The sequence below is a fragment of the Anastrepha ludens genome, chromosome 2 (genome assembly GCF_028408465.1).
Source record: "Anastrepha ludens isolate Willacy chromosome 2, idAnaLude1.1, whole genome shotgun sequence".
NCBI classification, from domain to species: domain Eukaryota; kingdom Metazoa; phylum Arthropoda; class Insecta; order Diptera; family Tephritidae; genus Anastrepha; species Anastrepha ludens.
This window is the reverse complement of record NC_071498.1, coordinates 17,877,248-17,904,605: the sequence shown is the minus strand read 5'-3', so window position 1 is coordinate 17,904,605 and position 27,358 is coordinate 17,877,248. Positions and strand designations below refer to the sequence as shown.

At 42.6% G+C, this 27,358-nt stretch overlaps 1 protein-coding gene across 1 annotated transcript in view; it reads right to left on the bottom strand.

The window, feature by feature from the left end:
- Window positions 1-27,358, bottom strand: part of LOC128864198 (dynein axonemal heavy chain 5) — a 129,016-nt gene that overhangs the window by 17,828 nt on the left and 83,830 nt on the right. The window contains exons 22-36 of the mRNA XM_054103757.1: window positions 19,375-19,761; window positions 18,718-19,303; window positions 18,426-18,659; window positions 18,111-18,197; window positions 13,814-16,491; window positions 13,499-13,747; window positions 11,575-13,143; window positions 11,341-11,509; window positions 11,106-11,258; window positions 10,706-10,998; window positions 10,120-10,612; window positions 6,679-6,868; window positions 6,384-6,540; window positions 1,803-1,898; window positions 1,369-1,425 (exon numbers count right to left, since the gene is read on the bottom strand). Coding sequence (XP_053959732.1) covers window positions 1,369-1,425; window positions 1,803-1,898; window positions 6,384-6,540; window positions 6,679-6,868; window positions 10,120-10,612; window positions 10,706-10,998; window positions 11,106-11,258; window positions 11,341-11,509; window positions 11,575-13,143; window positions 13,499-13,747; window positions 13,814-16,491; window positions 18,111-18,197; window positions 18,426-18,659; window positions 18,718-19,303; window positions 19,375-19,761 — 7,398 coding nt within the window. The remainder of the gene's footprint in view (window positions 1-1,368; window positions 1,426-1,802; window positions 1,899-6,383; window positions 6,541-6,678; window positions 6,869-10,119; window positions 10,613-10,705; window positions 10,999-11,105; window positions 11,259-11,340; window positions 11,510-11,574; window positions 13,144-13,498; window positions 13,748-13,813; window positions 16,492-18,110; window positions 18,198-18,425; window positions 18,660-18,717; window positions 19,304-19,374; window positions 19,762-27,358) is intronic.

The window sequence follows — 27,358 nt, the reverse complement described above, 5'->3', positions numbered from 1 at the left end:
AGTTATCATCACACCAAACTTCCAATCTTGTTAAGTCCTGTTGAAGTCTCATACAGTAAACTACGTCCACTATACGACTGTAAATTTCCAAGTCATCTGCATACATCGGACAACGTGATGTCAAAATAACATCTGGAACATCATTAACAAACATTAAGAACAGTAATGGCTCGAGCTGGCTACGTTGAGGTGCACCTGAGGTAAGTTTGATGGCATCAGTTTTTATATTATTTATACCCACAAATTCAATTCTATCAGTGAGATAAGATGCAAACCACTTAAATGATGCAAACGCTGAGGTAAGGTTTTCTGTCTTTCTCTCGTTCGGTATTTCTTTTATTTTTACAATGCCCCACTTAAAAGTTCTCTACATTTTGTTCGAATGGTACTTACACTTCATTTGTTTAATGAAAAAAAAAATTGTAGACCGCCAATTTTTGGCCAGTGACATTTTTATCTACATCGCAGTACTGTGCAGCGTGACCATGAACGCACGGAGGTCGTCTTCTTCACGTATGCCGCCCCCTGCACCATCAGCTTTCCCTTCTTCTCCACCTCCCCTGACAGCACACATTCAAACTTTGTTATTTCAAAAACGCAAAAATTCATTTATTGTATTTAGTTTAACTTCTTTCCTCGATAATACTTCTGTTTCTCCTACTGCGAGTACCAGGTATGTCGGCTGTGGCGCTCATAACAGTAGAAAAAAAATGTAAAAATATCCTTATTATGCGCATCATGAGCTGTATTAGAAATATGTTCAGAATGTTTGCGTTCTGTGGGAATTCCATTTACCTCGCATTGCCATTTTTCCTTTTGCCACAAATCTGGTTGCTACTCGGGCAAATACAATGCAAGTATATGAAAAAGTTTTACGGTTAAAAGTTCTTGCGAAGCGAAAACGAAAAATCCTAGTAATAATAACAATAACCTCCTCCTCCTCTTATTGTAGTGGAATAAGTTGCGAATATAAATAGGGAACAAACCTCTTCATTACTTTTGCAATTGCATTGGAAAATTCGTGGGACTTCACACAAAGACAAAAAAAAATTAAAATCAAGCACAATTTTTAAACAATTCTGAAAGTTGCATAATAAATAAATAATGAAATATACTTTACTATTATTTCCAAGCTACTCAAAGCTTAAAGTCTTAAAGCTGGCCATAAATTTCATGTCAAATTTCGATGTCTTCGATGCCAGCCTCATCTCAATCCTCACCCATGGGATATCGCATATTTTCCCTGGATAGTCTTTCAATGGAATTGAGAGAGCAAATTGCAAAAATCACAAACATCCACATACACACTTGCAAAGCTTCCTTATTTCTGCCCACGCACACATACTTTAAAAGGCATAACGGACTTACTTGACGCATAGCTGTTAAAAATCCTTGAGGATTAAAGAATCCCGTCATCCAAAAGACCTTTCGAAACATATTCGCATTTCGTTAATTCACAAATTGAATTCGTGTGTATTCAGCCAGCGAGATATTGGTGCCGAAGCCGCGGGCAGACAGCGCCAACAGTCATCAATCGACGACACCAACGGAGCAGCATCCACGCAGTCACATAAATGAAAGATGGGGAGAGATATAATGATAAAGCAATTAGTGATTTCTCGACACTTACAAATGGGAAATTTTCGTTTGCAATAAAATATGGCCAACTACATACTTCAAAATGTATTTACAAACGCACACGCACTTATACATGCATATGCTCTCGAGTGTTTATGGTAAATTTGCATATAAGTTAATTAAAGTCATTTATATGCTTCAGCCTTAAAGTAGGGAAAACTCACTTTCGGGCGATCTGTTGATATCCAAGTGCGAAATTGTGCGTTGCGTTCCAGTAGCTCGGTATACCAAAAGCCCAGGGTCGTCGATTCCCAGGATATCTGTAAGTGGCGTAAATGGGGTAAATGGCAATGAAAAAGAATGCCGTTCGAATTGAGCAAAGATCCAATTTGTCTTAATAGAAAATGGTTTAAACTATGCAGAGTGGTGAAAGGTTTTAAGATTGTAAAGCAAAATTTAGTAGAGTAGTAGTATAAATATAAATGTTGAAGTTTTGACTGGAGCAACCTAATTCGTTTGAAATTCATTCAAGCATTTAATTTAAATAAAGCGAAGAGGTGGCATCGATGAATAGTTTTTTCGTTTTACTTTCTTTTTGTTTAGTCAAATAGCTTTGTTTGGAAGCAGACTAACTAAACGTTAATAATTTTAATGTTTATAACGACTAAACTGACCAACTGTAACCACACACAAGGTGAAGACCAAAATAAACAATACTGAGCTAAAATAGAAACGACAGGAGCTTTGTTCTCATAACTTTGAGTTTATTTATTCAAAATGGTCTCCTTTGACCTCGATACACTGTTTTGCGCGATCTAAAAGCTTTTCGAAAGAATGTTTCCGGGCATTGACCGGAATGTCCTTCAGGATGTCGGTAGTTGCAGGTTCATGTTGGAAACTACACGTTTCATCACCAGTTACAATGTTGATGTCTTTTCTCGCCTCTTTAATGAGGTCTTTCGAATGTTGAATTCTGAGCAATTTTTGGTCCTCAGTCAACTTGTGCGGAATGAAACGTGCACAGACCTTTCGTAAGCTCAAATGATCAGTTAAAATGCGATAAATCGATGTTTTGGAGATATCCAACTTCGATTCCATGAATTTCAACGATGGTTTCGGTTCATTTTTGATAAATTTACGAACAATTTCGATGGAGTTTTTTGTGATTACTGATTTTGGGCATCCCGTATGTTCATTGTCATTTATGTCCTCACAACCTTCTCTAAAACGTGTGAACAACTCTGGCACGAGATAGACAATCATCGACATAAACTTTTTTCATCAATTCAAATGTTTCGGCAAACGTTTCACCGATTTTAAAACAAAATTTTTAATTCGCCTTTGTTCGAAACTCATTTCTGTGCCGATGACGCAAACATACTGACACTTTAGACGCAATAATTTCGCTTTTACTCAACCGAATGTCACCATGATTTCACTGGAAGTCAGCTAGGGATATGTCTTCCAGCGCACTAACTCATTAAAAAAATGGCTCCATCAAAAACATTTTTATGACGCCTAGAGCGCCTTGAGAATTACCAATAAAGGCATGTAGAGGTTAGATGGCAAAGGACCACGAGTACACTACAAGTAGCGCTAGGTGCCGTTTTGACACCATAATGTGGACCACTACCTGCGGACAATTACAAAACTTAAAGAAAGAGAAACCATCTACAGCCATCCAGTACTGTTGATGTAGTGAAGGATATAGGCTGGAGAGCTGCCTCAGCCTATCTTCAAATGGCACACAAAGCAAACTCGAGCGCCTAGCCGCCAGACTCGGACATTTGCAAAGAAAGTGTTCAACAGTGTCTTTCCCTGCAGGATCTCTACAGTTTCTGCAATGGGGGTTGTAAGGAAGTCCAAGCTTCTCCGCATGAGTACCGGTCACACAGAGGCCGGTGAAAACCATTTTAGTTGAGCTGAGGCCAAAGAGTATTTGAGATCGCACACGATAAGAGTTTCTCCCCATCTGTCTTGCGACTTTTTAAGAAAGAAATTATGGCCCCTTTCAATAAGGGTCAAGGGGGCACCGATGTCTGAGATGGGGACAACCGGTTCTGTCGACCCCTACCTGGCAAGCTCATCGCTAATTTCATTTCCCTCTAGGTTCGTAAGCTCTGGAACCCAGATAAGAAAAATGTTTCCTGCTCGTTCGAGACGTTTGGTCTCCTCCTTACAGGAGTTGACCAGAAGAGAGCTGCAACACGGTGACAACGGGTAATTGATCGCAGCTTGACTACCGGAAAATATATTTATGTCTCCCTCCCAAAAGCGATCCCTGAGCATTTTGCATGCCTGGAGGATCGCGAAGACCTTAAAAGAGGCTGAAATATTGGGTAATTTAGAAAAAATCTCCGACTATCGATAAAACTGCTACCAATTTCGCGCGACCAACGAGAGCAAGGCAGCTGAGATGATCCCACCTCGTCCTACAGAAAGCTTCTGCAGAAAGGGCTTGACGGACAGTGTCCGGTGAGGATACCTACCAAATTCGATAGCCTTTGTCAGCCTTAGAAATTCTCTCGAGCGCCCCCGATCTACGCGCGGCCAGAAGGACCTCGCGATTTTGCATGTTTGCGCAATAGCGCAGCACTCGCTGAGTAGACGCGAGGCCTATCTTTTCAGTAGCAGACCACAGGTTCTTAAGGGAACTCCGGTTCTCTCATATTGCGGTGAAGCCGTCTCAAGGGTTCCCTGTCTGGCCAACTCATCGGCCCAGCAGTTTCCCTCTATGCCGCTGTGAACCCAAATATGCCTAATATCGAAGTATTCCGATGCAATCGAGAGTGAAGTCAGGCATTCCCCGACTAATTTCGAACGCACAAACAGCGAAGCCAAGGCTTTAATTGCCGCTTGGCTGTCAGGGTAGATATTTACCTCTTTTACTGTAATTACAGAAGCAAGCAGCCAGTCCACAGCTTCCTTAAGTGCCGCTACTTCTGATTTAAAAACACTACAGTGGTCCGGAAGCCTAAATTTGAGCTCCTTGCAGAATATTCCCCCACCAACTGTTCCGTCCAACTTCGAGCCGTCCGTAAACATATTTGCCATGCCCTGTTTCCAAATGTTGCACCCCGCTCACTCTTCCCTTCAAGGAATATGAAAGGAAAAAGTTCTGCTCGAACCTAGCGGGGGTGTACAATGATCCAGCACCATGGGGATGAAGTCAAAGTTGTTGAGAATGCTAGAGTGTCCGTAGCTTAAGTCTAGCTTATGTCCCGAACACCTCAATCTTATTGCGGCGCGTGCAGCAGCAGTTTTTCCTGCAATGTCCACGGATGCCACATTCATCATAGCATTGGGTGCTAAAATAGGTTTGATCCGAAGTGCCCCACTGATTCCAATGATGGCAGACACTGGAACCCTCTCCAACTTCTTAACTGATGTCGTCCTTTCCAGCGAGTTCCGCCAGACAAGGACACCGTACAGCTTTATAATTGTGTTATAAAGACGAAAGGCCCGATCTTTTGCCGAAAGGGCCCCTACAACCATACAAGGCGACTGTTGCCTTCCTAATCCTCTCCTCAGTGTTAAGCTTCCACGTTAACCCTCTGTCAAGGACAAGTCCCAGGTACTTAACTCTGTCAGAGAGCATCAACGGGGTGCCTGCTATTGAAGGGAATTTTATATTTCCTCGTAAATAAGACAAAATATTACAAAATAAACGCTATTTAGTGCTCCGAATTATGTTGCAATTGACTTCAGCGGCAGTGCAGGTAATATAAAAAAATGTTCAATATTTAAAATTTATTATCAAAATCAGTGCGGTAGGATGTGCAGGTAACATTTTTCGGCTGATCCGGCTTGCAGGGCATAGGAACATAGAGGGAATGAAATTGCTGATGAGTTTGCTAGAAAGGGGTCGACTGACTTGTTCTCAGAGGTCTCCTGCCCAGACATCGGCATTCCCTTGACGATTGGCAAAGGGGAATTGCACAACTTATGTCTCAGAAGAGCACAGGAGAGGTAAAGCTCCATTTCTACGCGTGATATTTGGAAACCCCTTTCGCCCCTGTACAATAGACGTAGTACGCCATTCAAATTCCAAACTTGTAGCTGTGCTTACTGGACGATCGGCACTCACGCAGGAAAGCTGGGTTTATCATATAATACCCATTGCAGAGGGTGTTTAGACCTTTCAGAAAAAGAGGCTGTTGAGCACTTTCTCTGTAAATGTTCGAGTTTGCATCACAAGTGCTCGTTACATCAACAGCTCTGGCTGACTGCAATTTTATTTATTTTTTTAATTTTAAACTTTGTACAGACAGCTGAACTGCTATCAACGTTACACATAGCCACAACTACATATGGGGGTATGCATGAATGCATTTTTAAAGCGGCGCATGCATTTGACATTCGAATAAAAACCAATCTCAATAGTGAAAAACCATCGCGTAGTACTTCATCTAACCGCATAAGTACTTGTCTGACGCAGTTGACTCAAAGTGAATTCACTATTTTCTGTCTCATCGGGCATGTGAGCGCATGAAAATCTCAAAAAACTCAAAAAATTCAACTGAGATGAAAGCGAATGTAAGTATTAGCCACCCGCCCTCGCAAGCTGGCGCAAAGCTGCCTAAACTATATTAACACACGCACGTCCACTTACCCACCTTACGACGTCGCATACAAATTTCGGAATTTTAACATGGAGTATAAATGTTTGTATGCAAAGTCGTTATCTTCCACGCTTTCAACTGCAAATTACATAGAGTGTATGTATGAGCTTTTGTGTGCATACGTCAGTATTCGTGCAAATTTATGTGTATATGTTTATACATATGAGACAAGTGTACACTAACCTTCATCCAAGATTCCGGTATGCGTGCATCATACATGGCATCCAAGGACTCCTTCAATGCAGGACTCATCACAATCGTGCCATCAATTGCCAATTTCAGGTCGCACAGGCAGGTGTACACCTTCTTAATCACTTTCTGCATGCGATCAATTTCTTGTCTGCCAAGGGTTTTATTCAAAGGAAAAGAAAAATGAAACAAAAACGAGTGCACAACTCATATTCAATACTCATTTCTTAAGTTAAAATATGGAAGAGCAGCGCTGTAAAAGGCTTTAGGCGCGAAAGTGGGCAGTTACCTGAGAAAGATATTCATCGGCAGGAGAATTCCCATGCGCATCAGGTTCTCACGCACCTCGTAGGCGTTGTACTGTGACGGAAGCTTACGCAGCATGTCGTCGGCCAGTTGATAGACAATGCTTTCGCGCGTCTCTCCACCCCCACCACCACCCTCCTTTGGTTGTACACTCAATATGGTGTCCAGAATGCCTTTGTGTGGGTGGAAAAATTATATCATTTTTTTTGGCTTAAGAAAAGATATCAGCGCAGAAAATAATTTTTATTATTATAATTTTTTTAAGTTAAAATAAATAACTTCTTTTATTCGATATATTTTCTTTTTTTGTTTTGATGTATGAAACTGAAAAATAAAGCGGGTTTCATTACGGCCAATAAAAATAAATAAATAATTGACGCGCACATGTCCTATTTGCGATGTACGTCTTGCTGTTGTTCCTCAAATGGGGGGACCTAGAGCTTTAAGCCGCGTCCGAACGGCAAATGGTTTTTATAAGGAGCTTTTTTCCATAGCAGAAATAAACTCGGAGGTTTGCCATTGCCTACCGATGGGCGGTCGCTATTTAAAAAAAAAAATTGTCTATCATTTTGCTGTTTCATGCTCGGAGATTTGAACCTACGCACTCCCAATTGGTAGTCACGCACGAACCCATAGGGCTACGGGAGCCAACAACCCAAACCAAATTTAAAATTATAAAAAAATGCAGTGCTCTAATTTTTGAAGGTACTAAACCATGGATAAAGAGGCAAAGCGAATGGGTCTGGTGGTGAACGAGGACAAACCGAAGTATCTCCTGTCATCAAACAAACAGTCGGCGCACTCGCGTATCGGCACCCACGTCACTGTTGACAGCTATGATTTCGAGGTTGTAAAAGACTGCGTATACCTAGGAACCAGCATTAACACTGATAACAATGTCAGCCTGGAAATCCAACGTAGAATCTCTCTTGCCAACAAGTGCTACTTTGGACTAAGTAGGCAAATGAGTAGTAAAGTCCTCTCTCCACGAACAAAACGAACACTCTACAAGGCTCTCATCATGCCCGTCCTAACGTATGGCGCAGAAGCGTGGATGATGAAAACATCCGATGAAGCGATGCTTGGAGTGTTTGAGAGAAAGATTCTCTGTAAGATTTTTGGACCTTTGCACGTTGGCAACGGCGAATATCGTAGACGATGGAACGATGAGCTGTATGAGCTTTACGACGACATAGACACAGCGCAGTGAATAAAGATCCAGGGGCTACGTTGGCTAGGTCATGTTGTCCGAATGGATACAAACGCTCCGGCTCTGAAGCAGAGGAAGAGAAAGGCCTCCTCTGAGTTGGAAAGATCAGGTGGAGAAGAACTTGGCTTCACTATCCAACTGGCGGCGGTTAGCATGAGAAAGAAATAAATCGTGTAAGGGTTATCGCGCCAATTAAGAAGAAGAAGAATAAACCATGTTGAGCCAAACACAATATTTGATGAAAGGACGCTTCGTGACTTTCGTTGATGAACCATTCGGTGACACTTTAGCCTAATGAAGAGTTATTTTCATCAAATATCCCGCAAAACTCTCGCATTTAAATTTCAATGAGTGGGATTGCGCCAGTCAAAGTGATATAAAATAAATTTACTTCAACGACTCCAGAATAAAATACTTCGAGATATCCTCAACTCACCTTGGTTCGTTCGCAATAAGGATATAGCGACCTCAAGATAGCGACGGACAGAGAAACTTCATAGACAATGACATAAGAAGACGAGCCTATAGCATGAAGCTGGCTACAAGCATGATGGACCCAAGCGTGGGTGCATAGAAGAAGTCCATTTCATGGGCATCGATCTGGGCCCTCCCGAAGTGATGCAGAAAGTAGTACCGGGAAGAGAGTCTCCTCAGAAGAGGAGGAGGGATGGTTTTAGTGGCCACACCACTCGACACAGTAAGCGACGGTCACTGTAAGTGCGAATGCATTTTGAATCCATATCGCACCCACCAGAAAACAAAAAAAAACAAGAAAATGTCTACGGTCGCTGAAGAAATTTAAAAACAATCCCACTTCCTCAGGCTTTAAAGGCATGTGAATGGAGAAACTAGCAAACTTCTCAACACCTCAGGCCTAACTCGACGACTCCACCGAATTAAACCACATGACCTGGCATGATGGCTGCTAACTTAAGGAAGGGACTATGAAAATCTCTTCACAATATTGTCTTTATGTTAATAATTTTTTTTTCTTTGTCTGGACAGACTAGCAAGTACAGCACTCAGACACAATTAAATCCATTGTACTGCACTCGGGTTCCCTTTTTAATTTTCTTTAAATCTTCTCGACCTCCGAAGAAATCTGAGTAGATCTTGTCGTGCCAAGGAGCCAAGATGGTTGCTTCTTAACACAGCAGAACCAAAAATCTCAAGCCTGATTCATGCGAAGGCGGGGCAGACGCACAGAAAGTGTTCCACCGTCTCATCCTTCTCTCCACGTGCTGAGCATAGTACACTGTCTGAGATGCGCACCTTTCCATGTGCTTTGCCCATAGAAAGTGGCCCGTCATCAGTCCAACTAGCCTCCTACAGTCCCCTCTGCTTGAAAAATTGAAATTTGAAAAGGTCGAGCCAAGGAGCACCAGGAGATTTGGTGGCTCCTAATACACTCAGGCTAAAAAGCCCATTGGATTTAGTGCTTAGTGACAGGCGGAACTGCGACAGTCGGTCGGACATGACAGATAACATCAGTTTTGTCCATCTGCAGCCTCTCTCAGCCTGCCAAGCTCGCTTGCGGGTTGTAGTAACCTATTTGCTAACCGTGGCTTTGATGACTGCAGAAGGGAGTGGCAGACGAGCTCCGGGCCAAAGAAGCTGTGCTGCTCGTTAGTTTATTTGTAACTGGTTGCAGTATGAACAAACATTGTTATGTATTTTTTAAAAAATTAAATGAGTTTCACATCCGCTTGTTTCTCCATGGCTTAACCTCAATGCTCACTCATAACAATTTGCAAACAACCGCACAGCACGAGCAATAAAAAATGGTACTAACTTAAAATTGGATGGTCTTAATATAACACCCAGTGCATTCATGCCTTTGTGTATGTGTGTCGTTGTCTAAACTGCAAAATCTGGGTTTATGGACGATGTACAGATAAGAGTATAGACAGCACGTTTTAAATATCACGTTTCGAAAAGTTTTCATTCACTAATTTTTGTCCACATTTGTCCCATTTTCCCCTCTCATTTCTCTTTCGAATTTCCTTCCAGTCACCTCAGCAAATCTGCTCATTTCAATTAACACTAAATAAACGAACGTGCACACATAAAAATACCCACACATACATGCACATACAATTATAGCCCAACGAATGAGCTCGCCTTTGACCTCTGCACCGAAAACCAGCAACTTCATAACCTCTTAACCTCATAACCATCGCATTGTGTTAGCGTCGATAAAAAGAAGGCATTTACCTTTAGCCGAATTAATCTGGTACGTGATGTCAGCATTGGAATGCAAGCCAAAAACTTCTGGTGTGTCATAAGCCGGCAAGCTGTTTATATAATCAACGAATCCTTGCAAACTCTTCGTATTCGGCACTTTATATCCTTTGTAGAATTCGAATGAGTTGCTCAATAGTCCCTCGCAAAACCACACGGCAGTGAATGTGGTCAGCAGCCTTTTATCAAAATCATCAGTCACGCGACCACCATACTGCACCTCTCCAATCATATAGACAAGCGTCTGCCATGAGACTCCCTTCTTCGGATCCATTTCATCCAAGTGATTCTGTATGAATTGCACGCTCGCCGCAAAATCCGCCTGATTAAACTCATACGGTATATTCCAACCAAGTGGTCCGAATTTCCTACGCTCCTGCACGATGGTGTGCAGAAATGCCACTGTATATAGCAGTGGTGGCCATTGTGACGCTGCCGTGTAATCGAGAAAGTCCTGCGTGAAAGCCTGTGGGTGGGCGTAAAAGCAACACCAATACAACAACAGAAATTGAACACATATTCATACAGAAAACGTCACGATAACGAGCAGTAAATTCACCTGGTAGCTGCGCTTGAGACTTGCGCGTATGCCCTGCGGTGGCTCATTGGTGAATTTAATAGCCATTTGAAGTAAGCCTATTGGAAAATCTGCATGTGGTTCTGTGGTCACCCACATGCGGAACGTATCGTCGATGTGTTCCGTCTCCACCAACATATCAATGACCTCCGAACAGAATGGCAATGAGAGATGAACATTCTGCAACAACACCCAGCCACCGCCGGACATTGAGTCCATTATCATTTTGCGTGCATGGCATTCTTGTCCCTGGCCCATGGATACCGATTTCAAAGCTAAAGCAACAAAGTGAGAGTATTACCTTAACCATTGGATTGTTGTAAAGAAAGTAATAGCATTTGCAGTTCAGTGGTGGTGAGGTGAGATATTCTTGTGCTCTTACGTATGCCCTTCTGCTTAGCCAATGCGCCGATTTGTGTGGTAGGATCGGATCCAATGGACAGCAGACAAACGAATGGCGTGCGTGGCTCCGATTCTGCCCAAGTAACTTCAAGATCCAAAATTTGCATTTCGCTGTATTCAGGGCCCAAAGATTCTGCAGGAGTTGCATGTTGAAACGATTGAATAAAGCATGAGTATAATTTCTATTCGTCTTCACCCCTAAAGGGTGCGCATACCCTCTATGTATTTCTTCGCTTGCGAAATTGTGCGATCTGGACACCAAGAGCGTACTAACAACAACTTGCGGAAACCATCCAAAGATTCTTGATAGCCACAGGGGATCTCTTCATTCTCTGGTTTTTCAGCTTCGTACCAAAAACGCCATTCCTTCTCATTCGATTCGATCTGTAAAAGTTACATCCGCCTTTTAGCGCCAAGTTCACATATCAATTCAGAATTAATTCACTCACCAGCGTCAAAACATTTGAGAACGTTTCCAATTTACTTATCTCCACTAAATTCAGCCAGGTGATGTCCAAAATCCAACGGAATGGCTTCGGTGTTACGGCATTCAAATCAAGCGAAGCACCGCCCTTCACAAAGGACATGAACTCCTCATGCGTTACGTTGCCGTTGTGATAGTCGATTTTGATGGCCAACATCAAAGTGAACAGCTGCTTGTGCCGCTCATATAAACTGCGATTCGTGAACTTGTAGACCTCATAGGTCAGATAGCGTAAAATAATTAGTATGCGCTCCTCGGTCACATTTGATTTGGTCGATTTTGTAATGGAATTATTGAAGATAACCAAAAATTGTTTTAACGAATTCTGATACATAACATTCACGTTGCTCATCTCGACAATCAGGAAGTAAAGCACTGAACCACGCGCAGCCACTGCACGGAACTCTTCACGTGCCTTCATTATCTTACGTTCGGTCACTTCGGAAATTTTTAGCTTCTGATTGACCTCTTCGGACGTGGTTTTTGTAACACGCAGCACTTCTATAAGCGCCTCATCATCCACCAACGAACCTTGTGAAGAACTAAGCCGATACAACAAATTTGCCTCCAATTCTTTCATTTTGCGCTGATTGGTCATAACCGTTTCAAAAAGTGCGACACGCTCTGCTTCCAAATCTGACTTCTCCATAAGAATCACTCGCCCTAATAGTTGATCCTCGAGCCCACGCATTGTGACGGTGAAATCAATGATAGACGTTTTTGCGCTGACCTCCGGACTAAAAGGCGGATTTGGTAGTTTGGTGGTGATGTATAACATAAAGCCTGGCATTACATCGCACTCCTTGTCGCCCACCAAGACCTTCTCTATGCTACCCGACTTGATGAAGTTCTTCTCCAATACATTGTCGAGCACTGGATCCAGCTCGGTGCCGACGTCCTCAATCAACAACGGCCGCCCAAGCGACAGTGAGTCTTCTAAATGTGTTCGGAAGTATTTGTGATTTAGCGATGTGATCTGCAGTTCATTATCGCCCTCTTTTGACTTGATCCACAGTTTTCCCTGTGTCTGCGGATCGACTAATAATGGATAACTACTCGATTTTGTGGCAATCAAGGCATTTTGTACAGACAGCTCATCATTTGGCAGACCCTGCAATGTCCACTCCGACACAGTGGACGAATCGACGAGCATGTTGATGATATTCAAGCCTGTGGTGAATGGTATATTCTTTTGTTTTAGAATGCCCATCCAGGTTTTAATTAAATTTGCACGGAACTCCTGATTATATGGACCGCAATAAGAAAGAAAGCCTGTCGCCAGCAAAACATCACCAACCAATTTGCCCAGTTGTATCTTAAACTCTTTGCTCTGATTGGTCCAACGATGCTTTTCATCTGAGAGTCCATTTATTAATGCTGTGGCTGCAGTCATTTTGCGCAGACACACGTTGGCCGCATCGGTGAGTCGTTGTTTTTCACCCACAGCTTTGTCATACTGATTTTTGACAGCCTGAAGTGCCTCTTCACGCTCGCGCAACTGCTCTTCAGCACCAGCTAAGTCGTCCATGGCTAGCTGCATATTACAATACAGAAGGAAGGTTATGGGATATCAGTGATTTATTGTCAATTCGAAATTTGTGTCCAAGTACAAAGCAATTTCTATACGGCTTACAGGTTTTTGCTGCAAAGCAATCACTGGGAATATGAATCTTCTTGAACTACTTAATAAAAAATTAAACAAAAGATGTGTGTCAATAAAAAAGAAAGATTTTAATTAAATTGCAAAATAAAGCGTGAACTATTTTATGGTTTTGCTAGCATTAGGTATCTGACCAACCGTCGGATATTTCATATTACCTTTCGTTGTGCACTACTCTAAAGCCGTGCGGAACACTACTTCGATAATTGTGTCGCCCCCGCATTTTTACCTTCAAACGCGCCTCCTGTAAAGTCAGATTTGCTTTTAGTGGCAATACTTCCTTATTCACACTGTGAAAGCAGGACATAGCTTTTGTCCAGGACAACAAGCCAGCGACGTCGCCACAAACGCGTCTGGCCATGTCCATGTTATAGTCCTCCATGCGAAAGTACGGCTGCAGCAAATCGATCATCTCATCGTTTATTGTGTCTTTTGGATAGTTTTGTAGTTGTAGCAAAAATGTCGCGCTGGCCATCAACTGAAACGGAAAAATATTGTAGCGATGACACCAGTGATTAGTGATTACATTTCTATTGAAATTTACTTTTAACGATTCCTGCCACGAGGGCTTTGGACACGGTGTTCCGGAATCTGGTATGCAAGGATGTAATTTCCGTTTGAATAATATCAGTACGCAATCCATAATTCTCATGATTAAATGCGGTGGTCGGCCCAACTTACGCACCGTTGCAATATGCGCCGGTTTAATGGTGTTCAACGCCATTTCGGCCTCCTCTAGCGCCGGCTTGGCTGCCTCCAGCTTTTCCTCAGCAAGTGCTTTCTCCTGTGCAATGTAAGCCACCAACGCCTCAGCCTTATCTTTCACAATCAGTACTTGATTTTTGACGGTTTCGGCTTGCATCGCTCTTTCAGTCACTTCAACCAACACCGATTCGGCATTCTTTGAGGCCTCTACTAGCTCCTCCTCCATAACTACTAGGTCTTTTTTCAATATTTCTACGGATGCAGAGGCTTCTTTTAATTTTTCTAACCCGGTGTCCATCTTTTCCACGCCATCGCGTAACTCTTTCTGTATTTGCTGGTATATATTTTTATAGCCAGCTATGAAATTCAAATAGGACTTCGGTGTTACGTGCGTGGCACGCCTAAAACGCTGAAAGTATTCTAATGATGTTTCCGCTACGATATCCTGTATAGATCCAAGTGCGTTGACCAATTCTTCCTTCACTGCCGGTGTACACTCAATTTCAAAGTCACTCAGAAAGTGTCTTGCCACCGAGACGAGTGCATCCTTTGGCCATGGCTGGAACCAATCGATGGTGCAGCCGGACACCAGTGCCGGAAATCGTTGCACCCTCGATCGGAATGTTTCACCGACCGGTGAGAAACAAAACGCCACATGCAGATTGGCGCAAGTGCGGGCCAAGAAAAACTCCATCACACTTTCCGGGGTCGCTGTTTTGCGTTGATTCTCTCGTTTCATTACCGGCGTCAATTCTTGTACAATTTCGGCTTGTTCGTCTCGCGAAAAAAGATTTGATATCACACCAGACGATAATATATTATTAAGGTATTCAAGAAAGCCCTCTTCTTTTATATCCATGTCGGTAAAGAGGAACGTTGTGCCCTTGCCTTGGACACCACAGGTGCGATACAATAATTTCAAATCCTCCAGAAAGTTGGCCACATTATATGAACGTGTCAGAGCAATTTGGAATGTTTTGTAGCCAGCTATGAATGATGCCAATTTTGTTAATGATTGTTTACCCGATCCACCGACCCCGACAAGCATGACATTTCCCCTCGGATGCCGAATGATTCGAGAAATCTTCACCAAATGCAACATTGCATCTGGGAAGAAGACCAGATCCATCCCAGAGCCTCGTACCATTTCATTGAATTGTGCGAGAAACATAACGAGACGCTCCCGGAGCACTTCATGAGAATTCACCGGTTCGTAGACCTTCGGTAATTCCATATCAGCATCTTCCCCCTCCTCACCCGTCGGCTCAGGTGCATCACGCATGAAATCGACAAACACCGGGTTCGGTATAATCATTTGCGAATAGGCTTCGCCAAGCTCCTCACGTACAAGGCAAGCTAACTCCGAACTGAACCACTCCTTATCCTGAAACGTGGTAAAACGATCCGCAAAAACGCGTGTACATTCGTGCTTCCACAACGACATCAGCACACTATCCGCCGTAATAACAGTTGACAAAGTGCCCACCATACCTTGCCAGATGCGTGACAGGTCACGTAAACTGAAAACGTAGTGAAACTTGGCGGGTGTAGGCAAAAGCTTCTCGCGCGTGCATTGCCACAAATGGCGAGTCACAACAATAAGCTTCCTCACAAGGCTACGCACCTCAGACGCGAAACCGCGCTTGGCATTGTAATGGCCTTCACCAATCACGCGAAATATCTTATCAATAGAATCGTCATCAGGAATATTGCAATTAAAAACACAAAACTGGCGCTTCAAGCGCGAGGGTATATCATTGCGACCACCACCCGGCAGACCCATAGCGGCAACATACTGCACATCTACAACTGTTGTAAAGTCACCCGGCTTTTCCAAACTATAGAAGCCCTTCATATCCATGGTCTGACGCACAATTTCATTCGTCACCTGATCGCCCCACTCATTGATCTCGGGCAAATTAACGTCATCGATAAAAACGATCAATTTACGTCCGCCAGGTGGTCCAAATGTAACACCCACACGTTTCTCCACATAGCTCTCGATAGTGCGCTGAAATTGATAGGGACTGGTGGCGGACGAAAAGTTAAAGGAACGACCCATATATGACTCCGGGTTCATTTTCTTCATAAAGTTCTTCATAATCACTGTCTTGCCGGTACCCTGTTCGCCGATCAACATAACGGCACGTTCCTGATTAGCTATAGTGGCAATTAGGTAATCCATGCGTACGTTGTCAACAATGGGCACCAGTATGTTTAGGAAATCCGGCGTAGACAATTCAGGATACATATAAGGAGTGACCAGTGTCTTCCATGCCTGCCAAGTGCCAGTTTCGGAAACGAAGAAGTCAAAAATACTATTTTCGTTGGGTGTGCCCTGTGCATAGTCCAGCTCAGGGAATGCTTCTTTAACGTATAAGTCCAGGCGTTTACGATCAACGGTACTGAGGTATCCACCGAGGCCCCAAGCCAACGCGAAGATATACAGTCGGTGCAAGTGTTCCGGTGTGCAAGTGTCCTCTTTCTCCTCTACAGCTGGCTCCTCGGGAAGCTCATCTATAGAAAAAGATCATAGGAATAGTGAAAATGGGGGACACAAAACTGCCTATCAGCAGTAACTTTCAACAATGTACGCCTATATAAGCGGATTAGTAAGTAGAAAAGTTAGTTGGACCAAACAGTTACAAAAGCACTGGCCAATACAGTAAATTGCTTAATATTTAAAGACTAGTATTAAGCAAGGAAGTTAGCATATGCACACACACACGTATGAGAACATAGAATGGCAAATAAAGGGTGGTTAAATTTCAAAGGCCGATGTTGAATGAGAACCACACCTAAACGTCAAATTTTTTTCTACATTTCATTTGACATTTCTCAATTTCAGATTAATTCAATTTGAACCATGGAAAGATACACAATCGAGCAACACGTTAAGTTAGGCAACAGTGAATGACCAATTTTCGAAGAAAATCTTCTTCAGTGATGAGGCACATTTTCACCTCAGTGGATTCGTCAATAAGCAGAATTGCCGCATTTGGGCGAATGATAATCCAAGAGTGATTGCGGAAAAACCAATGCACCCACAAAGAGTGACTGTTTGGTGTGGTTTATGGGCCGGCGGCATCATTGGGCCGTATTTTTTCCAAAATGAGGCCGGTCAGGCAGTTACTGTGAATAGTGTGCGCTATCGTGAGATGATAACGAACTTTTTATGGCCCGAATTGGAAGATATGGATGTTGACGATATGTGATTCCAACAGAACGGTGCCACTTGTCACACAGCTACCGAAACAATGGCTCTTTTGCGCGAAAAATTTGATTGCCGAATAATCTCACGTCGCGGCGATGTCAATTGGCCGCCAAGATCATGTGATTTGACACCGTAGGACTTCTTTCTTTGGGGTTATTTGAAAGAAAAGATGTACGTCGATAAGCCAGCAACAATTCAAGAGCTAAAGGATGAGATAATTCGGCACATTAACGGCATAGAATCTCAATTATGCCTCAGCGACATCGAAAATTTGGATCATCGGATGGAGGTGTGCCGCCGAGGCCGCGGCGGTCATTTGGCCGATATTTTGTTTTATATGTAATTGAGCCATATCAATATTATCATAATAAAGAGAAATTACAATAGTTTCCTAAAAAAATTGTGTTTTATTCAAAATCAACACCGGCCCTTGAAAGTTAACCACCCTTTACATTTACAAGTAGTGGTATGCAGATGCCATACACTGAACGGTAACGAACACAGAACATACACAGGTTCCAAGGTGGGCAAGGCGACCGTGGATTACATACAAGTAACTACACGCTGACACACATACACACATAGGTAAAATACTTGTAAAAGATACTTCAGCGTATTACTACGAAAGTGTGAGAAAAGTGTTTTTAGTTCCGTGCTGAAGAAAAGTGGTGAAACATTCGTTACTTTTTCTAAAAGACACTGGACACACGAACAACAATAGACGGGACTGATGGACTGTCGATCAGCTGTCGCGTTGCAGACAGCAAGGAAAGGAAAACACAAAACATACGAGTAAGAAAATGTGAGGATGAAAGAAGATTCTGTGTGTAAAGGTAAGTGTGTGCGTTATTGTGTGTGAAGACAAATGTTAGCGTGTCTCTGTGAGTGTTTCGAGTTGCTGTTTCATAAGCTTATACATTACCACCATCGTCGTTGTAGGCGGATTCGGGACGCTCCTGTTTTACGTCATTCACATTGGCTACCATTTTGTATTTTTCCAATTTTGCTGCTGCTGTATATTTTTTTGCGGTATCTAAAGTCATATAAAAGTTGTTGATTTTTTCGTTCATGCATAATTTGTACTCTGTGCCATGTAACTACATTAACCACGCAAAACCAACACTAACACCTGTTCTTTATCATAAGTTTTAATCATAAAACGGATTTACTCACACAGCAATGCATGCAATTGAAGCTTGAAAACACGTGAGCCACGACGCTCTCATAGCTGACTTACCGTCGTTTGTTTCTTTGCTCGACATACTAACGGCCTGCTCTTCCTCTTTCTTTACCGGCACCAAACCCTCCAAAATCGACAGCATCTGGCGCACTATGTTGCACTGCAGCACCGACATCAACAACTTGAGGTTTTGCGTGCCCCAGTTGTAAACCTGCACGAACGTCTGCTCAAAAAGGTTCCAGAAAACCGACTTCTCACCAGGTGCGCGATTCTTTAGCCATGCTTGCACAACTAGTCAAAGTGCGTCTGATAAATGTAGCCTGCAATTATTTACTCATTTTCTACTTACTCGGTCTCGAATCTAAGCCAGATGAACTCATGTAAACCATGCCGTTCCGTGATACCGTTGCCGGCGAAGCATTGTCAATGTTGTGGGGCTCGAATATGATTTTCACTGTGGGCGCCATTGTAAGGCGATCTCCATTCGCCAAGGTCAAAGTTTTATTATCATCCAATACTGAGTTTAAATTTTCAATCCAAATACTATCGACCGGACCGTCCAGTACGAGCCAAACATGCTCGCCACTTTTAAGTTTCAATGTCTTCCGCCATAATGCCGAGAATATGCCGTCGGTCCAGTCGTTGGTAGCTACATCCAAACGTCCAAACATTTGTGCTGCCGTTATAGCCTTCGGATTCATGCGCATCTCTCGATGGTTGTCGCCCATCTGTGTGAGTGCCTTCATAAGTGTGTGGATGCAAGTTGTCTTGCCGGCGCCACTAGGGCCCAAGGTCATAATGCCATGTCGGACAGTCTGGGTCTCGTAGAGCTGTATTAGTTTAAGAACCCATGGAGGATGGTAGACCAAATTCGCCTCTTCAGTTTGCTGTGCAATCGCCGCTTCCAGCTCTGGGTAGTTGGTCTTTTCGAGCGTCTAAGCACGGGAATTCGAAAAAACAATATTCGCAAATATGCATCTCAAGCTTTGTCCAAATATACGCATACCTGATTGGGAAACAAATCCGACACCAGCGACATGAATAGCGGTTCATCTTCATCGATCAGCTTCGAAAGGTTCATATCGCGTAGGACCCGCATCACAATCGTACTCTCGCCATCCCTCGAGTTCCTTCGTTTAGCAGCACCCAGCGTACGAAGCACCGACAGTATATTTCGCAGGCCAAAGTCGTAATGAACCTGCTTGGTTAATTGCTCCTCACAAAGCTTGTAAAGCGTGTAGAATTTGCGCGCCAAGGTAATATTTTCCAAAAATCCACAGGATGCCAATTTGACGCGTATAATAATTTGTCTGTCTGGCACCATCATAGCGACAGTGCGAAATTGTATTTTTAAATTTTCAGGTAGTTCTTTTCGTCCAGCGTAACCGGGATTCTGCGAAGGAAGAGAATACATTACAACAACAAATAATGAAAAGAAAAATAGATGAATGGGTGTTTGTTGGTCGCTCATTTGATTTATATGCCGGCAAAAGACTTGACTGCGTGTGCGCCTTTGAGTCATTTATAAGAGAGCTCATCTCTTTTCTAACACAAACAAATGACTTAGGCGGAAAATAATTAAGCTCAGATGGCGATAAGGTTACTGCAGTGACAGTTTACACAATTTTTAGCACTTCAGTACGACGATGTTTATTACCAAATTTTCATTCTCACTCACATTTCCTCATTTCATCAAAATTTGGCAAAAATTGGAAGCGGTATCGAAAAGCTTAAGCAGAGTAGCGCAATGTCACAATTAAAATTTAATCTGCCACGGAATAATAGCAATTGCAACAAGTGAGAAGGACCAATGCTTTATTATTAATACTTTAATTTTATTAAGTTATGGAAAGCTTCTTGTCGATTTCGAAGCCCTATATCCCAAGAGAAAGAACGGACAACAGTAGTAAAAGTAGTATCAAGACGATTCACTTTGTGGAACAAAAGACCATTTCTCCCTTACTAACTGAAGTCAGACATGACGGTTCTTATAAAGTATGGTATTTGTTCGTCGAGAGAATGCCCTCTCTGAATTTAGTGATGGCAGGGTCATTGTTCTTGCGGATTGCGCAAGTGTCGCTTTACATATATTGACAAGCAAAAATAAGAACTTCAGTGATAATTGTTTCAACATTCCAAACGAAATATATACGGACCTGTGATACTCGAAAAAACACTAGAAATCTATTGGTTTATCAAGCTCCACCATGCTCCGAAGTATTTTTACAACACGAGTTTTCTATGATGTCAGACTTTCTCTAAAAATTATGACGAATAATATCGTCTTGTACGATTCGTAATAAGCGACCCTGAAATTTGCCGAGTAACTAGTTTCAAGACATAAAAACTAAACGGTCTTTCAAAAGGGGCCTATATGTAGTTAATAATTCCTGGACGATACCTTTTTTTGCAGTCGTCTTTAACATTTATCAAGTAGACAGATTTATAAGTTTACACGATAGAACAGCGCGTTAAAATTATTGAAACTTATTAAAAAAGTGATCGAACTTTGAAAACAACATATCGCAAAATTAGCAATTTGTTTGTGGAAATAAACATACGAATGGGTCGATATTTCAAAGGTTTGTGAAGAAACGGGTTCTTTCGAGAATTGAAAAAAAAACAGGCAGACTAAAAACTAGACACCTAAGACGTACTAGAGGTGGGCATTTAAATTATGTCATTTTTCACATACAATTGTTAAGGGTTAAGAGTGCTTGAAAGTACAAAGCCGGACTTAAACGAGTTTTTCTCAAAGTCAGTGACCAACATTACTCGAAACCGGCTAAACCGATTAGTCTCAAATTTTAACAGGAGCTTCTTAAATATATTTTGTATTAATTAGTCGAGGATTTTTTCTCATCGATAGCTTTGCTTTTATAAACAATTCAAGGCCGAAGTTTTGGTCAAAAATCGATTTTTGGTTTGAGAAACCGCCATTTTGTCTAAAAAATTATTTTGCTTATTTCTTCAATTAATTACTAGATTTAACATTACTTTAACGAAATCTGTTTACTTTTTTTCATTTCAGAGGATCCAGTTCAGAGTTACTGCAAAACGTCTTTTTTGAGAGGAGCTCCCGGAGATCAGATGTAGCTCCTTTCCAAATAAATATTTTTACTAATACTAAGTCTTAAAATCCAGTTAAAAATAACATAATATGTGTACAAATTTTTAGATCAAAAAATTTAAAAGTTTTCTCAGAAAAAATTCTAGAAAATGCGCTTTTTTCGGTCTTCTAACTGTATATAACCCCTTAAGAGCCGCATTTTGAATAAAAATATTGAAACCTGAAATAATCTAGTTTTTTTTCATGCTTTACTTTAAAATAACATCTAGAGTATTTCAGAAGACCCCTTCGATATAATTGGCGCTTTTGCCCTTAAAACAAAGATGGATTAGTGTCAATACCTGCGAAATTGCTGGGCAAACATGGCCAAGGCTAAATCTACGTCTGTCCAAGAATATTATAAAATTGAGTAGACTTCAAATTAGGACCTTAGTAGGGGTCCTCACAGGACATTGTCTCATAGGAAATCATACAAGGAGATTAGGCGTTTACATGCACGACTTCTCTCGTAGCTGTAGAAAGCTCCTCCTCATTTCTACAACTAGAAACAATTCATTATCTTTTTTGCACATGTCCGGCTCTAGCCAGAAGCAGGAATCGATATTTAAGATCCTACTGAATACAGATAATCTATACACTTTACGCTTTGTCAAAAGCTCAGGATGGTTCAATATGGAACGGGAAATGTAACCCAGCCTCTGCGACTCACAACGAACCCAGCCTCTGCGACTGCCAAACCTAACCTAACCTTTACCCTTTTGGTCGAGCTCCTTCTTCTATTTTTGGCGCGCCTCTTGATATTGTTCCACAAATGGGGCCTACGTTTCTAGGCCGACTCCGAACGGAAACTATTTTTTTATGCAGAGGTTATTTCATAGCAGCCTCCGTAGAAGAAGACATACATATATTATTTTCCGTATGGCGGCTTACTTTACAATAATTAATATAGCATTTTTTTAATAAAGAGTTATTAATATTTCACAGTTTGTGCATTTCTGTTTTTTCATTAAAAAATATTGGAACAATTTACAATTACAAGTAAATGATCTGGTGGATATTTACATATTTTATTGTTGTGCTACTATTTGCGGCCGCCGTAGCCGAATGGGTTGGTGCGTGACTCTCGTATGAACGGTAGGTCAAATAAACCCTATCGTTCTGGGAGTTTACGAATTGGTCAGTTTGAACACTTTTCTCGTCAGAAAACACAATGTTCGGAAATTGTCCGCTTTTGGCCAAGCGAAACAACTCCTTCGCTCTCTCAAGTCTGACTTGTTGCTGTTTGGTGTGAGATCATGCACCTTTTGAATCTTGTAAAGCGTGACTTTGAGCTCATTTTTCAATATGCGGTGGATGCTACGGTCAGATATTTTCAGTTCTTTCGCTAATTGATTGGCATCTCGTCGGGGATTTCGCTCAAGTCGCTTCTCCACGTTTTGAACCATTTCAGTCTTTTGATGACCACCTCCATGATGTTTCGCTCGAGCTCACGAACAATCGCTGGTTGTGATTTTCCAGCCAAATTTAATGCAATCGCACTATTACTTACTTACTTAGGTGGCCATAACAACCCGTTACCGAGTTACGGCCGACCTCACTAGCTCTCTCCAGGCGCCTCAGCTCCGCGCGCGCCTTCTCCAATTCTGTATACCAAGCGAGCATAGGGTTTCCTCCACCTGGTATTTACACCGGAGCAATGGTCTTCCTCTTCGTCGGCTCCCTTGGACTTCGCCCTCGAACACTTTCTTTGCTGGAGCTTCTTCATCCATACGCACGACATGCCTTAGCCAACGCAGGCGTTGGATGGCGATGCGTTGAACTACGTCAATGTCGGCGTAGAGCTCATACAGCTCGTGGTTCATTCTTGAACGGTAGTCTTCGCCAACGCGCACAGGACCGAAGATCTTACGAAGAACTTTTCTCTCGAACACCCCAAGAGCGGCTGCATCGCTTTGTGACACTACCCATGCCTCTGCGCCATAAAGCAACACGGGTATGATGAGCGTCTTGTAAAGTGTTAGTTTGGTCATGCGAGAGAGGGCTCGACTACTCAATTGCTTACTTAACCCATAGTAACACCTATTAACAAGAGTGATTCTCCGTTTGATCTCCAGGCTGATATCGTTGTTGCTGTTAACGGCGGTGCCAAGATAAATAAATTCTGGCACAACTTCGAAAGTATAGTTGTCCGCAATGACGTGCGTTCCTACACGCCGTGTGTTCCGCGTTGCAGACAACATATACTTCATTTTACCCTCGTTCACCGCCAGACCCACTCCTGATGATTCCTTCTCGATAGCAGAAAACGCAGCCGTGACATCTCGCTTACAGCGGCCGATAATGTCAATGTCATCGGCGTACGCAAGGAGCTGGACACATTTGTAGAAAATAGTGCCATTACGATGCACACCTGCTTTTCGGAGCACCCCTTCCAACACGAAGTTGAAGAGGTTCCATGACAGTGGATCGCCTTGTCTGAAACCTCGAACGGTACTGAACGGCTCGGAGAGGTTATTTCCTACCTTGACGGAGCTGGTTGTGTTGCTCAACGTCATTCTGCAAAGCCGTATGAGCTTCGCTGGTATACCGAACTCAGACATGGTGGCGTACAGGCAATCCCTTATCGGGCTACCGAACGCAGCTTTATAGTTGACAAAGAGATGATGGGTGTCGACTTGCGTTTCATGGGTCTTTTCCAGGATTTGGCGTAATGTGAAAATCTGGTCGATGGTGGACTTACCACTTCTGAAGCCGCACTGATAAGGCCCGATCAGTGTGTTGGCAAACGGCTTAAGTCTTCCACATAGGACGCTAGACAGGACCTTGTAGGCGATGGTTAGAAGACTGATGCCCCGGTAGTTGGTGCAGATCGTCGGGTCACCCTTCTTCGGTACAGGACAAAGGACACTGAGATTCCAATCGTCGGGCATGCTTTCTGCTAGCCATATTTTGCAGATGAGCTGATGCATGCTCCCTATCAGCACATCGCCGCCAGTCTTGAACAATTCAGCGGGCAAGCCGTCAGCGCCAGCCGCTTTGTTATTCTTGAGCCGCTGAATGGCAACTCTGACTTCGGCATGACTAGGTGGTCGAACGTCCAAATTATCGTCGATTGGCGGTATCGGGTCATCTTCTACTGGGTCGGAATTGTGTGCGTCATCGCCAGCAAGTAAATTGCAGAAGTGTTCCCTCCATATGCCCAGTGTGGACTATGTATCCATAACCAGATTTCCGTTTTTATCTTTGCAGGCTGATGCTCCGGTCTTGAAACCTTGTGTGAGACGCTTGACTTGTTGATAGAATTTTCGAGCATCATTCCTGCCCCTGTACTCCTCTAGCAGCTCACGCTCACGCTTCTCCTGTTCTCGCACTATTACGTTTGAAATCCATTACTGATGTTCTTTTTTCGCCTTTACTCTCGGCCAGATGCTTCCGCACGCTTGTAAACAATACTCTGGACTGTCATTTAGCCAACTAACAGACAGCTGGAACCCTTGCATCAGCTACACGAGCGGTCTTAAGTTGGTTACACTTCAAGTGCCGGACCCTGTATTCGATTTGGCATAGAATTGATAATCCTACGGCAGGGTGTGTGGCAGTGAAGTACCATAGTTCTTTGATTTTTCGCCATAAATCCTTTTTACTCTTGAATGTTTCCTTCCCGATTCGCTTCTTTAAATCTTCCCAAAGGTTTTCGATGGGATTTAGGTCGGGTGACTGGCTTGGCCAATCCATAACTTTAATATTATTTTGCAAATACCATTCACGTACCAACATTGAGCAGCGTTTTTGGTCATTATCTTGTATAAAAAGCCACCGGAGGACATATTTTCATCAGCAAATTGTAGCATCACTTCTTGAAGTATGTCCTTGTAAATAAGTTTTATTCATTTTATTGATTATGCGGGGAATAAATCCTACTACATACAAAGAGAAACATCCCCAAATCATTATGGTGCCGCCACCGCGCTTGACTGTTTATTTATTTTTTTTTTTTTAGTAATGCAAGCCGTTTTCCTCTTGCCACCACTACGTCGTAATGTGGAACTCTTGGGCTTGGTGGCACTTACAACAAAATTTTTGGAACGTTTAAGTGACTCAGCGACAACAGCCTCCGCTCCTTCTCTGAGCAATGCTGCGTGCATGACCCATCTTTGAGAGAAATTCATATTAATTATTAAATGAACTGCCTAATTTGCTACCTAGGGTACATTCAATATTTTTCACTAGATTAATTAAAATGCAAGAGTCATCCGTAAAGTACTTATTTTAGTGGTCACGCAATATTACAATTTGTGAAAATAACCGAATCTGTGCAACCAAATAAAAAATATAAAAAATAATACACTTCTGTTAGGTGTTTGGACGAGCTCTCCTCCTATTTGTGGCGTGCGTCTGAGTGTTATGCCACAAATGGAGGGATCTACAGTTTTAAGCCGACTCCGAACGGCAAATGGTTTTCCATGAGGAGTTTTTCATGGCAGAAATACACTGGGAGGTTTGCCATTACCTGCCTATTAGAAAACACGTTTTCTAAGATGCGCAACTAAGTTCTCGTCGATTCAAGTCGATTCTAACATAACCTAAACATCATAAACCAAGCTTAGACATATGGTAAACAAACTGCTTCAACACATTAGTGACTTTGTTTTGGTATCATCTACTTTTGGTTTTGTGAAAATGTCTGATTTTGTGCCGAATATTCGTCATTTGCGGGAAGTGTTGATTTTCCTCTTTCATTCGAAAAAAAACGGCGGCTGAAGCGCATCGAGAGCTACAAAAAGTTTATGGAGATGCTGCTTTACGTGAAACACGGTGTCGTGATTGGTTCCGTCGCTTCAAAGACGGTGATTTTAATGTTGACGACCGTCCGCGTGAAGGAAGGCCAAAAACCTTCCAAGACGCTGTATTGGAGGCTGGAGGCATTGCTCAATGAGGATCCGTGTCAAGCGCAAGAAGAGTTTGCTTAAGTATTAGGAGTAACCCGCCAATCCATTTTCAAGCGATTGCATGCTTTGGGAATGATTCAGAAACAGGCGACTTGGGTTCCTTATAAGTTAAAACCAAAGGATGTTGAACGTCGTTTTTTCGCCTGGGAACAATTACTCCAGCGTCGAAAAAAGAAGGGTTTTCTTCATTGCAGCGTGACGAGTGATGAAAAATGGATTCATTACAGCAATCCAAAGAAAAGAAAGTTATGGGGACTGCCCGGTCATGCTTCTACGTCGTCGCCTCAGCCGAATATTCACGCTGCGAAGGTTATACTATGTATTTGTTGGGACCAAGTTGGTGTTATTTATAATGAACTGTTAAAACCAAGCGAAGCTATCACTGGGGAGCGGTATAGACTTCAACTGATGCGAATGAGCCGAGCACCGCGCAAAAAGCGGTCGCAATACGCGGAGAGGCATGAAAAAGTGATTATACAACATAACAACGCTCGGCCTCACGTTGCCAACCCCATTAAAACCTACCTGGAAACACTGAAATGGGAAATCCTACCCCACCCACCATATTCTCCAGATATTGCGCCGTCCGCTTATCACCTGTTCCGATCGATGGCACATGTCCTAGCTTATCAGCAGTTCCATTCATATGAAGACATCAAAAGATGGCTTGATCCGTGGATAGCCTCAAAAGATGAACAGTGTTACCTCGACGGTATATGAGATCTACCAGAAAGATGAGAAAAAGTAGTAGCCAGCTATGGGCAATACTTTCCATGATCCACTTGTACCCATTTTTTCAGAATAAAGCTGTATTTTCATTTAAAAAAAACAGCGATAACTTAGTTGTGCACCTAATATTATTTTGCTGTTTCATGCACGGGGATTCGAATCTACGCACTCCCCTGCATGGTAGTCAAGCACCACCCAATCGGCTACGGTGGCAAACAATAATGCAACTTAACATAACGGAC